Source organism: Saccopteryx leptura, chromosome 6 (genome assembly GCF_036850995.1).
Source record: "Saccopteryx leptura isolate mSacLep1 chromosome 6, mSacLep1_pri_phased_curated, whole genome shotgun sequence".
Classification (NCBI taxonomy): Eukaryota; Metazoa; Chordata; class Mammalia; order Chiroptera; family Emballonuridae; genus Saccopteryx; species Saccopteryx leptura.
In genome coordinates, this window is record NC_089508.1 from 41,774,079 (window position 1) to 41,790,449 (window position 16,371).

At 35.3% G+C, this 16,371-nt stretch overlaps 1 protein-coding gene across 10 annotated transcripts in view; it reads right to left on the bottom strand.

Moving 5' to 3' along the window:
- The window catches only part of KIAA0586 (KIAA0586 ortholog), a 110,833-nt gene that overhangs the window by 63,337 nt on the left and 31,125 nt on the right, over positions 1-16,371 (bottom strand). For all 10 annotated transcript variants that reach the window (XM_066341644.1, XM_066341645.1, XM_066341642.1 and 7 more), the window contains 6 exons: positions 13,416-13,610; positions 11,596-11,783; positions 9,128-9,238; positions 6,959-7,039; positions 6,563-6,756; positions 4,738-4,856 (listed from right to left, as the gene is read on the bottom strand). In XM_066341644.1, the coding sequence (XP_066197741.1) occupies positions 4,738-4,856; positions 6,563-6,756; positions 6,959-7,039; positions 9,128-9,238; positions 11,596-11,783; positions 13,416-13,610 (888 nt within the window). The remainder of the gene's footprint in view (positions 1-4,737; positions 4,857-6,562; positions 6,757-6,958; positions 7,040-9,127; positions 9,239-11,595; positions 11,784-13,415; positions 13,611-16,371) is intronic.

Below are 16,371 nucleotides of genomic sequence, written 5' to 3' on the forward strand. Positions count from 1 at the left end.
CTTTTCATTTGTATGAATGTGCATAAAATTCAGTAAATCATTACTAGACTTAAAGTGACTATATTTCTAAAACTTTGTGTGGAAAACACGTAAACAATGATCTCTACTACTTGATGGAGATGTGACCTCTCCAAAGAGCACTTCCTAGTTAGTACAACTATGGCAGCGACTCCCAGAATTCCCTAAGGAGGGGTGCAGGTGTCTCGGGGTCACTTGTAGAGATAAGCAATGGCAATTTACTCTGGAGTTGGCAAAGACTATTACAATCCCAAATCCATTTTTCTTTTTTTATAAGAATTTCTTTAAATTTATTAATTTTAATGAGAGAGCAAGTGCGAGAAAGAGAGCGAGAGAGAGAGAGAGAGAGAGAGAGAGAGACAGGAACATCGATCTGTTCCTGTCGTGCCCTGACTGGATATCAAACCGGTAACCTCTGCACTATGGGTCGACGCTCTAACCAACCGAGCTATCTGGCCCAGGCCCCAAATTTATATTTGACATTATATGTTGATATGTCTCCTTTTGCATTCCCATAATTCATTGTTTGGGCAGGACCAAAAATCATAATATCTCTGTCAGAAAGCCCAAAAGCTCTACCCAGACATAGGCAAAAACAAAAGCAAATTCACATGCTTTTAAAGAGAAGAGAATAGGATCTATATACCCAATTTAAAAATCTTAAGATTTTCATTCAGAAAAACATTTTCTCCTAATGTTGTTGGTTATTTTATTCTTTCCTTCCAAAAATAAGATGGCAAAGGAAAATCTTGGGTAGTAGCAGTGTAGGGAGTATTTGAGTCATACTATCTAGGAGGAATTAACCAAATGTAACTATAAATTGTATAGAGCTAGATACAGGCTGTGACTGGGGAAGACCAAAGAGAAGAAAACAGAATAAACAGTAGCTCCAAGGCTTTGAGGATGAATGCTTGGAAAGTTGTGACATTATTAACAGAAATAGAAACAAAGGAAGAACAGGTTTGGTTAGAAAAAATGAGATACATTTTGGATATACCAGTAGAAAAACAAGTAGGAATATTCCTCAACAGGCAGATCTGCATGTTTACTGCCCAGATGTAGGTATTGGGGGTCAACTGACACAGGAAAAGCATTGGGAAGAGAAGACTGGAAAACAAAAAGAAAGATGGCAGAGCAAAGAAACTCGGGAAAATTTTTGTTCAAGTAGCAGGAAAAAAAAAGATGAAGAAATGAGGTCTTAGAGGAATTTTAAAAATAGAAGGAACAACAACAAATTAAATTCTAAGAAACCAAAACCAGCTGGACATTTTAAGAACTAGAGGTGGTAAACAGTGCCAGTGCTAGAGCCAGAAAGGAGGACAGGATTGAAGAGACCGTCCTGGACAACCAGATGCTGTGAAGAGAGCTGTTCTATTGGGGTGGGGCAGCAAGCCAATCCATAAGGTCTAGTGGTGGGATTCAGCTGGTTCGCACTAGTTCAGCAAACCAGTGGTTAAAATGGCACTTGTAATCAGGGTTCTCTCTAAGGTGGACTCCTGGGCAGCCGCCCAATGTGGAAATCACAAGTTTACATTCCTTACTCTTTTTTAACATTCATCTGTGCAACAGCATATTCTAAGCGCCTGTAGTAATGTTCATTCTGTCCATAGGTGAAAAAAATTGCAAGTGAGGACACCGATCAAGAAGCAATATGGAAGTATCTTAAATAACAGTTGTACTGTTTTTTTGTCAAGTATTATTTAATATTTTTTCATTAATATTTTAAAACTCTTATAATCTAGTTTTGTGTACCTCTTTTATTGTTCTTATTTAAGTATTAAATGCATGAAATAATAAACTATCTTTTGGTATATCAATTTTTTATACTTAAAATGGTAATTAGGGTGAGAACTGGTTGTTAAATTATTTAATTCTACCACTGTCTAAAAGAAAAGCAGTAAATATGGACTCTGATGTTTAGGATTTGAACAGTTAACGGATAGCCTTAGAAGGAGGAAAAATAGGTTATTTAGGACTAGAGAGAGGGGGAAAAATAGAGGTAATTATACATAGGAATACAAAAGAAAAGTACAAAGTTAGAGAACTTACACTATCCAACTTCAAGAATTATTATTTTTACTTCTTTCCACTGATTTTGAGAGAGAGAGTCAGAGAGGGAGGGAATAAAGGAAAGAGAGAGGGAGAAGCAGGAGAACGAGAGAAGCATCAACTCATTACACTTTATTGTTCCATTTAGTTGTGCACTCAGTGGTTGTTTTTCATGTGTGCCCTGACCAGGGATCAAACTCAAGACTTCGGTGCACCAGGAGGCTGTATCCACTAAACCACCTGCTCAGAACCAAAAATTACTTTTAAATTTACAATAATCAAGAAGTGCAGTATTGGTATAAAGACAGATCAATAGAACAGGATAGAAAATCCAGAAACAGATCCACATTGTATACAGCCAGTTGATGCTCAACAAAAGTGTCAAGGCAATTCAACGGCAGAAAGGATAAGATTTTCAACAAATAATGTTAGAACAACTGGATTATCTATATACCAATAAATAAAAAAATAAGTCTTGATCCTTATATCACACTGTATATAAAAAATAACTCAAAATGTACCATACAACTGAATGTATTGTCTAAAACCACATGTCTTCTAGATGAAAATCTTAATGATCTTGAGTTAGGCAAAGATTTCTTAAATAGTACATAAAAAAAAGCAACCCCACAAACTATAAAAGAAAAAAAATGATAAACTTTATCAAAATTAGTATTTTGGTCTTCTAAAGGCAGTGTCAGGAAAACAAAATGGCAACATACAAACTATGTGAAAATGTTTGCAAAACATGTACCCAAGAAAGGATTTGAATTGATAATAAATAATGTTTACAACTCAATAATAAGAAGGCACAAAACCCAATTTAAAACTGGGCAAAAGATTTAAAAAGATACTTCAGCAAAGTAAATATACAGATGGCAAATAAGCATATGAAAAATTGTACATCATCATTAGTCATTAGGGAAATGCAAATAAAATCCAGAATAAGATATCTCTACAAGTTTACAGAATGGCAGAATACAAACACTGACAACACCAGACATTGTTGAGTATGCGGGCAACTGGAACTTTCATATATGGCTGACTGGAATGCAAAATAGAATAGCTACTTTGGAAACATTTAGCAGTTTCTTGTAAAGTTAAGCATTCCCACATGACCAAAAGAAATTAAAGATGTGTCTAAATGATCTGTTTGTAAACATTCACATCACAGTTTTATTTATAATAGCCAAAAACGAAAAGACTACAAATGTCCATCAACTGGTAAATGAATAACAAATTTCTATATCCACACAGTGTAATATTATTACACACAACAACATGACTGCCAAAGTATAATTATTATAAATAAGACAAACATAATAGATTATGCACCATATGATTATATATATATATATATAGAAAATTATAGAAAAAGCAAAAATACTGTGATAGAATGAATGCAGATAGTGGTAGGTAGGGTCCAGCAGGCATGTGGGGAGGTTAGGAATTGACTGCAAAGTAGTATGAGGGAACTGTTTGGGACAGGGGTCCCCAAACTACGGCCTGCAGGCTGCATGCAGCCCCCGAGGCCATTTATCTGGCCCCCGCTGCACTGCTGCACTTCCGGAAGGGGCACCTCTTTCATTGGTGGTCAGTGAGAGGAGCACAGGATGCAGACGCAAAGCGCAGCGTCGCTCACGTACAGTACTACTTCTGGTGACGCGGGACACACGTGTCACAGCTCCGGAAACGCGGCATATCACTAACATACGGCTAACAGTGACAAATATGGAACTGGACATTGACCATCTCATTAGCCAAAAGCAGGCCCATAGTTCCATTGAAATACTGGTCAGTATGTCAATTTACATTTACTTGTTCTTTATTTTAAATATTGTATTTGTTCCTGTTTTGTTTTTTACTTTAAAATAAGATATGTGTAGTGTGCATAGGGATTTGTTCATAGTTTTTTTTATAGTCCGGCCCTCCAACAGTCTGAGGGACAGTGAACTGGCCCCCTGTGTAAAAAGTTTGGGGACCCCTGGTTTGGGATGATGAAAATGTTTTTCAATATTATAATTATGTGGCTAATGTATAGTTGTGTTTATTTATCAAAACTCATCAGGCTGTATACTTGGAATTGGTGAGTCTTATGGCAAGTAAACTATACCTCAAAGTAGTTGTTGGAGAAGGAAGGTGAAGAAGAGAAGAAAAAAGAAAGAGAAGGAAGGGAGGAGAAGAGACAAGAGGAGAAGGAAGAAGAAAGAAGAGAATGATGTGGGCTACATAAGGAAAGAGACTCCAGTTATCCATTCAGTGACTACTTACAACTCTTATTGTTAGTCGAGGGCTAAGCACTAACGGAGAAACATCTCTAATCCTGACTAATGTACAGTCAGTCTAGTGAGTGAGACAGATATGCAAACAAATCACAATACAATGTGATAGTTACTGTAGCAAAGACACATACAAAGTGCTATGGGGACCTACGAAGAGACTGGGATGGGAGGGATAGAGAGTGGGCTGCTCATATGAATGCTGTGATATGAAATAAGGGGGTGAGGGACAACTAACCTCCCCTTCAGAGAAGAACTGGGAAGTGATGCAGAGTAAGAGCTTATCTTCTGTCAGCTGAGGAATAGCTGACCTCTAGAATATATAAATTCACAATGACCTGAGAGTTTTGCCTTTTAATAACAAAAAAGTTAGAGACCCCATTTCACTTACCAATGTCAGAAGCCAATGGTTCACTTGCCTCACTGGTCGAAACGCTGACATCAGCTATGGCGTGTTGTTGGACTGGAATGAGCCTGGAGATAATTCTTGACATTATTTCTTGTTCTACCCTAGGGGACAAAAGGTAAGGATTCCTAAATTTGACTAAAAGTATAAAGTGTCAGAAATATCACCCTTAAAAATAACCTCTAACCATGAACACAAATATTTACATGTGAAAGCAATCATGCTAAAAGTTGAATCTGTAAAGAAGAAAAAAATCAAACGTATCCCCTAGCAAAATAAACCACATGAAACAGATCTTTCTGTGGAAGATAATTCATTAAACCAAATTGAAGTCTTTTAGATTAGTCCAATGACAAGTTTAAATGACCTTGTAAATTCATAAGATTTAGGTCAGTGAATTACCTAGCATACTCTGAATATATAATGTTGGGTTCTCTACTCTGAATATATAAATCCACACAAGATCAGAAGTAGAAAAATATTTAGTTGCCCTGTCTTCAAAGAATAAATACATAAACTGCAATACAGGAAGATAGTTTTCCTCTTAAAAAAGAAAGAAAATTTATTTCCAATGTCAGCGATTAAGAGACTGCTTCTATCAGAGCAGCTAATTTACAAATTTATTATACAAGTAATAGATGTTCATTGTAGAAAAATCACAAAATATATAAAGTTTAAAATAATAGATAAGGTTCACTCATAATCCCAGATTCCAGCATAAACACAGGTAACAATTCAGAATATATTTTCCATTTTTTCCTTGCGCACATTTATTCTGAAGTGAGTTCTTATAAACTGCAGTTAAATCATTAGTATCCTGCTTCATTTATGCACCAGTGTTTTATGACCTTTCAACATCATTAAAATTTTTTCTAAACCTAATTTTGATAACTGTATTAATATTCACTTTAGTTTATTCCATAACTTCCTTAAGGTTTCTCAAAGGTTAAAAATAGGGATAGCCCTGGCCGGTTGGCTCAGTGGTAGAGCGTCGGCCTGGTGTGCAGGAGTCCCAGGTTTGATTCCTGGCCAGGGCACACAGGAGAAGCACCCATCTGCTTCTCCACCCCTCCCCCTCTCCTTCCTCTCTGTCTCTCCCTTCCCCTCCCGCAGCCGAGGCTCCATTGGAGCAAAGATGGCCCGGGCACTGGGGATGGCTCCTTGGCCTCTGCCCCAGGCGCTAGAGTGGCTCTGGTCACAACAGAGTGACGCCCCGAGGGGCAGAGCATCGCCCCCTGGTGGGCAGAGCGTCGCCCCCTGGTGGGCGTGCCAGGTGGATCCCGTTCGGGCTCATGCGGGAGTCTGTCTGACTGTCTCTCCCCGTTTCCAGCTTCAGAAAAATACAAAAAATAAAAAAATAAAAAATAGGGATAAAAATAGAGTTCATAAATCTATAGAAGTAACAAACAGAACAGGGCCTAGTTTGTGATAAGCAATGTATTTGCTAAGTAATCTATGGCCTGGTGGCAGAACTTTAATTATTTCCTTAGGATAAATTTCTGGAAGTGAATCACTGGATTGCACAGGATTCATTGGATATGTACATTGAAGATCATGTACATTTTTAAGGCTTTATTACCTAACAATAGCTTCTTTTGCCAGATAGATAGTCGAAGTACAAATATGCAAGAACAGAAATAATAACCACAACAACTAAACACTAAGCATCACATCAAATAGTTTCCAGTGACTATTACAGGGGAAAAAAATTAATAAAAGGAGACAAGAAAGATTTTCAACCCAAACTCAGTATTTTCCATTTATGTTTACTACTATGATTCTGTTAACACCAACACCACTATAAACTCACCATTGAATTAAACTATTTTCTAATGTTTCTTTTCTCTGAATTACTTTATCCAGAATATCAGCAGTGGGCTGCAAAGCAGAAGCAACTGGTGGAAATGGAGGACCATTATACTTTGTAGAAGCAATTTTAACACTTCTGTTAAACTCCAGAATTGGTTCCGAGGGTTCTGGAATTTCATCACATAATTCCTCTTCCTGGTAAAAATAAAAACAAAACTGTTATATTCACATATCTGTTCAATATTTACTGAGTATAAGCAGGGAACTTATATAGATAAATTAACAAACACTTCTAAATCAACAGCATTTCAATTAGGTCATCACATTATTAATACTGTATATACATTTGTCTATCATACGGAAAATACTGGTAGAAAATAGTTTCTAAGATTGTTACCTGTATGATATCAACTACTTCATCAAAATTAGTTCCTGGAAACTTCACCTCTTCTTCATCTACCTTCGTAAATTCTGGAGTCTAAGAAAGCATTTTCAGAAAGATTTGGTTGTTTAATGTCTTTTTTATTAAACACTTTATTATTTTTTAAATTTTTCTTTTTTAAAGACAGAAAGACACAGAGAGAGCCAGAGACCTTGAGATCATGTCGATGAGCCTACACTCAAACCAGCAACCTCAGGGTTTCAAACTAGGACCTCAACGTCCAGGTGAACAATCTATCCACTGAGTCACCACTGGTCAGGCATGCTTAATGTTTTTTAATTTATATATATATATATATATATATATATATATATATATTTTTTTTTTTTTCCCCCCCCTGAAGTTGGAAATGGGGAGGCAGTCAGACAGACTCCTGCATGCGCCCGACTGGGATCCACCCAGCATGCCCACCAGGGGGCGATCCTCTGCCCATCTAGGGCGTTGCTCTGTTGCAACCAGGGCCATTCTAGCACCTGAGGCAGAGGCCATGGAGCCATCCTCAGTGCCTGGGCCAACTTTGCTCCAATGGAACCTTGGCTGTGGGAGGGGAAGAGAGAGACAGAGAGGAAGGAGAAGGGGAGGGGTGGAGAAGTAGATGGGCGCTTCTCCTGTGTGCCCTGGCTGGGAATCGAACCTGGGACTCCTGCACGCCAGGCCGACGCTCTACCACTGAGCCAACCGGCCAGGTCCTAATTTATATATTAATCATATTTCTACCCATAGCATATGCTGTAATACATGCCCTATTTTTTTTATTTTAATATCCTGTTCAAAATTTATTTCATTAACAAATGAAATCCAAGATAGTCCCAAAGCCATTAAGTTCTCATTTCAATAGTTATAACAAATTAAATATCAGTTTTTCTGTCAAGGACTCCATCAACAATGCAGCTTGAATCAAATTAATATGATTGTAATTTCTCTCCTAGAGTTAAGATAAAGTCTTTGCATGTGTAGCTATATAAGCATATACACACAAAATAGACATATATAGAATTAAATCATTTAGAAAGATAAACAATTATTTTACAAATTTATGTATGAATTATTTATTTATTTTGTATTTTTCTGAAGTGAGAAGCAGGGAGGCAGAGAGACTGACTCCCATATGCACCCGACCAGGATCCACCCAGCATGCCCACTAGGGGGCGATGCTCCATGGCATTGCTCTGTTGCAATGGAGCCATTCTAGTGCCTGAAGCAGAGGCCATGGAACCATCTTCAGCACCCGGACTGACTTTGCTCCAGTGAAGCCTTGGCTGTGGGAGGGGAAGAGAGAGATAGAGAGAAAGGAGAAGGGGAAGGGTGGAGAAGCAGATGGGCGCTTCTCCTGTGTGCCCTCCTGGGAACTGAACCCAAGACTTGCACACACCAGGGTCACAAATTTATTCTTTAGGCCTCACTAGATGTAGTCTTGTCTCCTAAAACCCCAACAGCCTCTTTCTGAAAGCAGAACGATTAACAGTCTGAAAATTATTGTTTGAAATCATACATGCTTTAATAAGCTTCTGGTAAAAAATTAAATTAGAAACAAATGCATTTAGAGTCAGTTCTATTTACTATTTCTGATTATGAAAAATTGGTGTTTATCTTTTCCTTAAGACTATATCTTTGATGACCAAATTTGGTTACAATAGATGCAATGTGGGAAAAATTACAGTGCTATTTTGATGTATAAAGTTATAACTTCATTACTCAGCAGCAAATAAATTCTAGGAAGAAATGCTTACTTTTTGCATCATGTCAATAATATAATGACAAAGTAAAATCCCAAAATATAAACTCCAACCATCACTATAAAATTCACATTCAGAAAAACTATATTTAGTTCCCATTTAAATTAAGATTCTTCTCCAAAGAGACAGAAATTCTTTCTTCACATATGAGTCTTACAACTTCAGTGACCAAACTAAGGATGATCACTTCCAAAATGTTTATAAATATAGAAATCTTAAAGTTTCTTTTTTCAAATTCATAAGCAATTAGATTCATTTTGAATCTTCTCCTTAAAAACTAAATTATAACAATGAATCATAATTATAATGAAAGACTTTTCAGGGAATAACACTTAAAATCCATAGTGAGATGTTACCCAAAACGACATAATAAATTTCTGAGCAATACCTGTATCCAGGTGTTCGGAGGAGGAGGAGATGCTTGTCTGGGACTAGGCAGGGACAGACTGGCACCCACGCTGCTGTTTGAAATGCTGTCGATATCTATATTGGGTAATACCTACAACACAACACAGCTACTAGCTTTCTAGTCATCATTTTGACTCAAATATTTGTTAATCAATATCAATAACATGTATTTAACTTTTTATTGCAAAGTCAATGGATAACAATTTTTTAATTATAAAAGGATAACTTAAAAATTTGGAAAATAAGGAAGAACAAAAAAAATCCTACTATCTTAAGAAAACTTCATTTTCACTATTCCCTTTATTCTTTAACTATCAACTTACACATAGTTAAAATATAAAATAATTTCACTTTATATTTTACTGATTTTTTTCAATGTAATCAGGTCATAAGCATCTTTTCATACTTCCATATAGACTTCATAATTATATTTTAAATGACTGTATAATAGTTCAGTAAATATACATGCCTTAATTATTTAATCATTTTCCTGTTGGTAAACATTTAGGATATTCCTAATATTTTCACTATTTTATATATATTTATATCATTACAAAAATTTTCTTCATATATATTATATATATGGTTTATTTCCCTAACTTTTGAATTATATCATTATACTAATATCCAGATACTAGACTAAATTCTTGAGCCACAGGACATGAATAAGATTCTTGGTAATAACTGTCAAAATGCAATCTAAATGAGCTCTAATTTATATCATCAAAAAAAATCAATCGTAAGTTTTACTCAATCTTTACCCAAATTAGATAATAAAATTGCTTCAGCAATAATAGTTTTTAAATAGAGGCATATTATTTTAATTTGTTTTATCTGGGTAACTAGCAAGATTTAAATTAAGTGTGCTTGTTTATAAACTGTATTTCCTCTTCTGTAGAATCTTATTCATGTTCTTTAAATATTTCTGAATTTGGTTTATTAACTTATTGAGGTTTTTATATTTAAAAATTAATCCTTTCTGTCATATTCCTTTCATATATTCTCTTTGTGTTGTTTCTTTTTCTCTAGAAATTCTTTACATACTTAAATTTTAGATGTTATAGATTCAAATCTGTTTTCATATCATATGTAAGTTTTCTTCTCTCATAGTCAGACTTAGCTTTGACAGATTCCGTGCAATTGGCCTCTGATTCTCCTATACTTTTATATTTTTAGCTACACATTAGCCTATTGCCTACTTGGAACTCATTTGTTACATACAGTAGGAGTTTTAGCATCTGAAACTGATATATTTTCCATATTGTCCACATTGCTAACCAATTACAGCATACAACATTTCATTTCCAAGAATCCTATTTCCCACTGATTTATCCATCACATATTACTCTTTTTAAAATAATGCCTTTTCTCAAATACATTTTATGCAGACCAATAACAAAAAGACTTTAACTTTTCTAAACCCTTTATACCTTCAAGTACCAAAATGATCCTAAAGTTCAAGTTAAGAAAAAGCTATGTTTTTTAAAAATTACAATTGCACTTAAATTATACATTAACTAAGGAAGAATTGATACTTGAATATTTAACCTTCACATACAAGTCCTTTCTCAATTCAAGTTTTTGTATATGGTCTACCGGAAAGTTCTGTCCATTTTTATCACAAGTTTTGACACGTAAGCACATGTTTATTTGGTGCATGTGTGCCTCTCTATTTTTATCACTTAAAGTATACATACTGACGTAGCAAATTAACTAAAACAAAGTTGATTCACGTTAGTCTTATGTGTGAAGCGATAGTGTACCCATGGCTACTGATAAAGTTCATTTACGCCACTGTAATTTTTATGAATTTCAACAAGGAAGAAATGCTGCAGAAGCATGTAGAAACTTATTGAAAGTGTTTGGTGAAGAAATAATACCGACTATCACTTGTTTTTGTCCTTACAAAATTTTTTGAAAGGCAAAAAATTCAAAAATGAAGAAGATATCAAACAAGCACTATTTCAATTTTTTGCATCAAAAGATAAAACATTTTTCAAAACTGGGATATACAAATTGCCCTCATGCTGGCAAGAAATCATTAATAATAATGGCAATTATATTATTTAATAAAGTTTATTGACGGTAATAAAAATTTGTATTTTGCTTTATTCCAAAAACGGACAGAACTTTCTGGTAGACCTTATATATATATGTTTGAATAAAGATTGAAGTAATAATCATACAAGTCACAAACACTATATTTTTTAATTAGTTAAAATACACTGTATAACTGTTCCCTTTGGAATATCATCAAGCCACCTCGATATGAATCATTAACTTGGAAAGATAGCTTAAAGCGTGCAAATATAGACCCATAGTTTTAAAGAACAAAAGCCCCATGGATGAAAGCAAAGTTTTCATGAAGAAAGATAATAGATTTTAAGTACTAAAGTTAAGCTAAAGATTTTTTTCCTAAAAACTTTCTGTTCCTGCCCCCTGGCATACCTGTACAACCAACTGAGGGGGATCCTTTTTCTCTGACTTCATTTCTACAACTGCTATGTTAGGCTTCTTCACTCCAGCTCCGGTTTTTCGAGATGATGGAGGAACAGAAGTAGTCACTGTTACAGGGTGGGGCTTGTTCACAATTACTCCTGCAGGTGGCATGGAATCACTATTGCTTTGGGTTTGGCCTAAAGAGTTTGGGGTAGAAAATGAGTCAATCATTTCAGAAATAAAGGAAAAAATTTGATACACGACCTAGATCTTTATGGCTGAATTCTCATATGAAAGAAAAGCACTATCTACAGTCGCCATTGACAACAACGCATGTCACCCTTTGGTGATGACTAACATTTACTTGGCATTCATTTGTACTAAACACTTCACATACACTATCCAATTTAACCATCAAAACAAGACTATGAAGTATTAATATTAGCTACATTTTACAGCTGAGGAAACAGAGGTTTAGAAACATAATTTGCCAAAGGTCATTACTGTTTGTAAGTGCCAAAGCCAAGATTAAAGTGTACTGCATTATACTGTATTATTTTTATTCTCATTTCTTCACTCAGCAGCAATGGACAGAAATAAAACAACAAAACAATGATGTTTGACCACTAATAAATAGCATGTAGAACAACTATTTGGTGATTATCATTGCTATCAAAAACTTACTAACTTTCAATTCAAAGTTTCACTTGTTTTCTATATTTCAAAGTAAAGAGGGACAGTACAATGCACTCATTAAAAGCACAGACTCTAAATAAAGCCAGGGTGCCTAGGTTGAATCGCGGCTCCACTCTAGCTATGTGGCCTTTTATAAATCACTTAACTCCTCTGTGCCTTGTCTTCTTCATCTATAAAGTTGAGATTACTGTATGTTTTATAGGGTGGATTAAATAAGTTCATATATATAAAGTGCTTAGATCCATACCTGGCATAAAGTAAGAACTTTATAAAGTATTAGCTATTATATTAGTAGAAAGCATGTTTGAACATCCATTAGCCACCAAGCTGACATGCCATTAACTCATAATATTGAAAATAAAAAAATTTCTCATGTTGAAAAATATTTCTATTAAAGTCATTCATCAAAATTAAGAATAGCGCCTGACCTGTGTTGGCACAGTGGATAAAACATCGACCTGGAATACTGAGGTCGCCGGTTCAAAACCCCAGGTTTCCTCGGTCAAAGCACATACAGGCACATAAGAGAAGTATCTACTACAAGTTGATGCTTCCCACTCCCCAATCCCTTTTCTCTCTCACTCTTTCTCTCTCTCCCTCCCTCCTTCTCTCTCCTCTCTCTAAAACCAATTTTTTAAAATTAAGAAAAGCAATGACACTAAAAGAAAAAAAAATAGGTAACTAGTGAGAGCAAAAATGATTTGACTGATTTTTACAAAGATGAGCCCAAAAGTCCTCAAATATGTAAATAACCAACTATTGGCTTAGAACAGACAACCACACGATTTTACTTATCACAGCCTAGTTCAAAGGTACATAAAAAGTACTTAAAGTACTTCCCCTGAGACATGATATTAAACCAGTCAAAATTCTTGAATTCTTTAATCTTATCAATGTCTATAACATCTAAATATATTTAAAATTTTATTTAATCTACAGCAATATATTATAAATATCAAAAGAACGTTTCCCGTGAGCAGGATCTCATCATTTCAGAGATGTTCTAAGGCTCTACCCACAAATATAAACGCATTCAGAAAAAGGTAAGTGACTACCATGTCAGCACCATTCTGTAAATTGTGTTACCACTAATAGGAATTTTTACTTTACCCACAGATTTAATTGGCTCTTACCTAAAAGGATTGCCATGGGAATTAGATGGCCTTCCAGTGTACCTGAAAGAGTAGGCATTTCTCTGCTTGGGCTAAACAAGTACTGCTGGTCACCAGGAGGCAGCGTAGCAACAGAATGTTGCAGCTTAGAATCTGTTTTCTTGGGTTTTGTTGCATAAAAGTCAGTTTGTGTCCTTATTGACTTTACTTTAGTGCCTGTAATAATCATAATGGCAGATATTTTAAAATATTGTTTGAATATCTACAATCTAGCCACCAAGAAATATACAACTCTTTTTTTTTTAATGACAGAGAGAGATAGAGGGACAAATAGGGACAGACAGACAGGAAGTGAGAGAGATGAGAAGCATCAATTCTTTGTTGCAGTTCCTTAGTCGTTCACTGATTGTTTTCTCATATGTGCCTTGACTGGGGGGCTATAGCAGAATGAGTGCCCCCTTGCTCAAGCCAGTGACCTTTGGGCTCAAGCCAGCAAGCCTCTGATCAAGCTGGTAGCCCATGATCAAGCTGGTGACCTTGGGGTTTCAAACCTGGGTCCTCTGCATCCCAGTCCGACACTTTATCCACTGGGCCACTACCTGGTCAGGCCATATACAACGTTTCTTCACAGAAAGATCTCACTCTATTTAAGGTTACATATAAACCAGGGGTTGCCAAAATTTTCTTAAATGACAAGATAGTAACTATTTTAGCCTCATGGGCATGTGGTCTCAATTGCAACATCTCAACTCTGCCACAGTAGCATAAAAGCAGTCATAGATAATACATAAATTGAGCATAGTTATGTTCCAATAAAACTTTATTTATATGATAAAAACAGGCAGCTGACCTGCAGACCATGGTCATGGTTTCTAAACCCTTGAATATAAGTAACAATTTATACAACTACTATGACAGAATAGATATAAGGATGAGAAAATGTTGAATGAATAAAAATTTGGAAGAATATTCGATCATATTACTTTAACTCATGAAAATTTTTTCTTATAGATACAAAAATTTAATGATAATTTTTAGAATTGGATTTTTTTCATTCTCTCATTAGACCTTATTTATGACATAATTCAGAATAACCAGCCTTTATCCTTTAAAATTATTTACAGATAGCTGTTATATCTATTAAAACCTTACAGAAGTTAATATCTTTATATATTTTTTCTATTCCTATAAAGTAAATTTGTATAGATATTAAATCTTGAATTCTTAAAGAATTATAAATTTGGTTGTCTTTTTGGAGACGATACATGGAATCTGAGAAAAGTGAAAAAAAGTCTAAAGAAAAATAAATTATTTTCTAAATAAATTCCTGGCATAGCTATATTTTTACTTTTTATCTGTAAGTAGTTTTATTAACCTAGACTTTAAAATAAAGTTACAAGATTCCAGCAAGTTTTATGACCTCAGGAAGAACCACCTCTATATTTTTTATCCTGTTCTCTAGTAGTCACTCAATTGAATAAATATTTTTTTCTTCAGTGTTTACTGAAGATATACTATTTTTCAAGCATTTAATATGTGTTAGGTATCATTGCAGAAAGAGGAAATACAGCACCAAATAAATCAACTGTACTAATGGAGCTTACAATATAATAAGAAAAACAATCAGTAAACAAAAACATAACATCAGACAGTCAGAGGGGCTATAAAGAACAATAAGACATCATTTCTCAGCCTTCTGGCTAAGATCAAGTGAAGAACAATAAGGCAGGGCAAGGAGATATAAAAGGATAGAGTATAATTTTTTGGATAGGATGGTCAGGGTAAACCTCTGAGGAGCTAACATCTCAGTGCAGAGATCGAAAAAACTGAGAGCATGACCAGAGGTGGCACAGTAGAGAGTGCTGACCTGGAACACGTACTGAGGTCACCAGTTCAAAACCTTGGGCTTGCCCAGTCAAGGCATATAGGAGAAGCAACTACCATGAGTTAATGCTTCCCACTTCTCTACCCCTTTTCTCTCCTCTCTCTAAAATCAATAAATAATTTTTTTTTATCTTTATATATAGAAAGAAAGAACTGAGAGTGAGCCATACAAATGTCTCAAGAAAAAGCTCTTCAGGAAGAGGAAACAACAGTACTGAGGTCCAAGGATGAGCATGTGTCCACAGATCCTCAATCACTTCTATCATTTAAAAGGGTTACTTAATCAAATTATTTTTAGACTTGAAAGTATTTTAAAACCTCAAAACCTCATGCTATTTTTTTCAAAGGTTTCAAAACCCCTAATTTAATAGAAAAGCTCCAATAAACAAGAGGAAACATTAGGGTAAATATCACCTATCAGGGTATAATCTATAAGTCATATGTTTTATTACAATAACATCAGTAGGATTTCCAGATAAACTGACATGCTTATATAATCACCTAACTCTTAGAAATGAAATAAAACTAAAACTAAGTCACCTACCACACAGCTCCAACTTCTAGAAAGGATAAGAAAGAAAAATGAGTTGGTACCTATTAGTTACCACATATTGTCAAAGTGGCTAAATGACTGATAATGTACAAGTTGAGGAACTTCAAACTGTAACCAAGGTCAACAGACCAAACATTTAACTAATATCTATGTTTAAATATACTAGTGATATCATAGCTGTGAGCCAAAGATACAGTGATAGTGATGACATTTTTAGTTTGGTATAAAAGTAACAAAAAACTTTTTCACTTTTTCTACCTCTGGCTCTTTGAGAACAAAACTACAGAAGTGCCCGTGAACATTTTTATGATAATACACAGAATATGGCTGATCTTTCTGTTCATAAAGAACATGGACCCCCTGATCAGTGGTGGAGCAGTGGACAGAGCAGTGTCCTGGGACACTGAGGTCCCAGGTTTGAAACCCTAAGGTCACCAGCTTGAGCGCAGGCTCACTAGCTTGAACACAGGGTCACCAGTTCGAGTGGGATTATAGACATGATCCCGTGGTATCTGGCTTGAGCCCAAGGTCTCTGGCTTG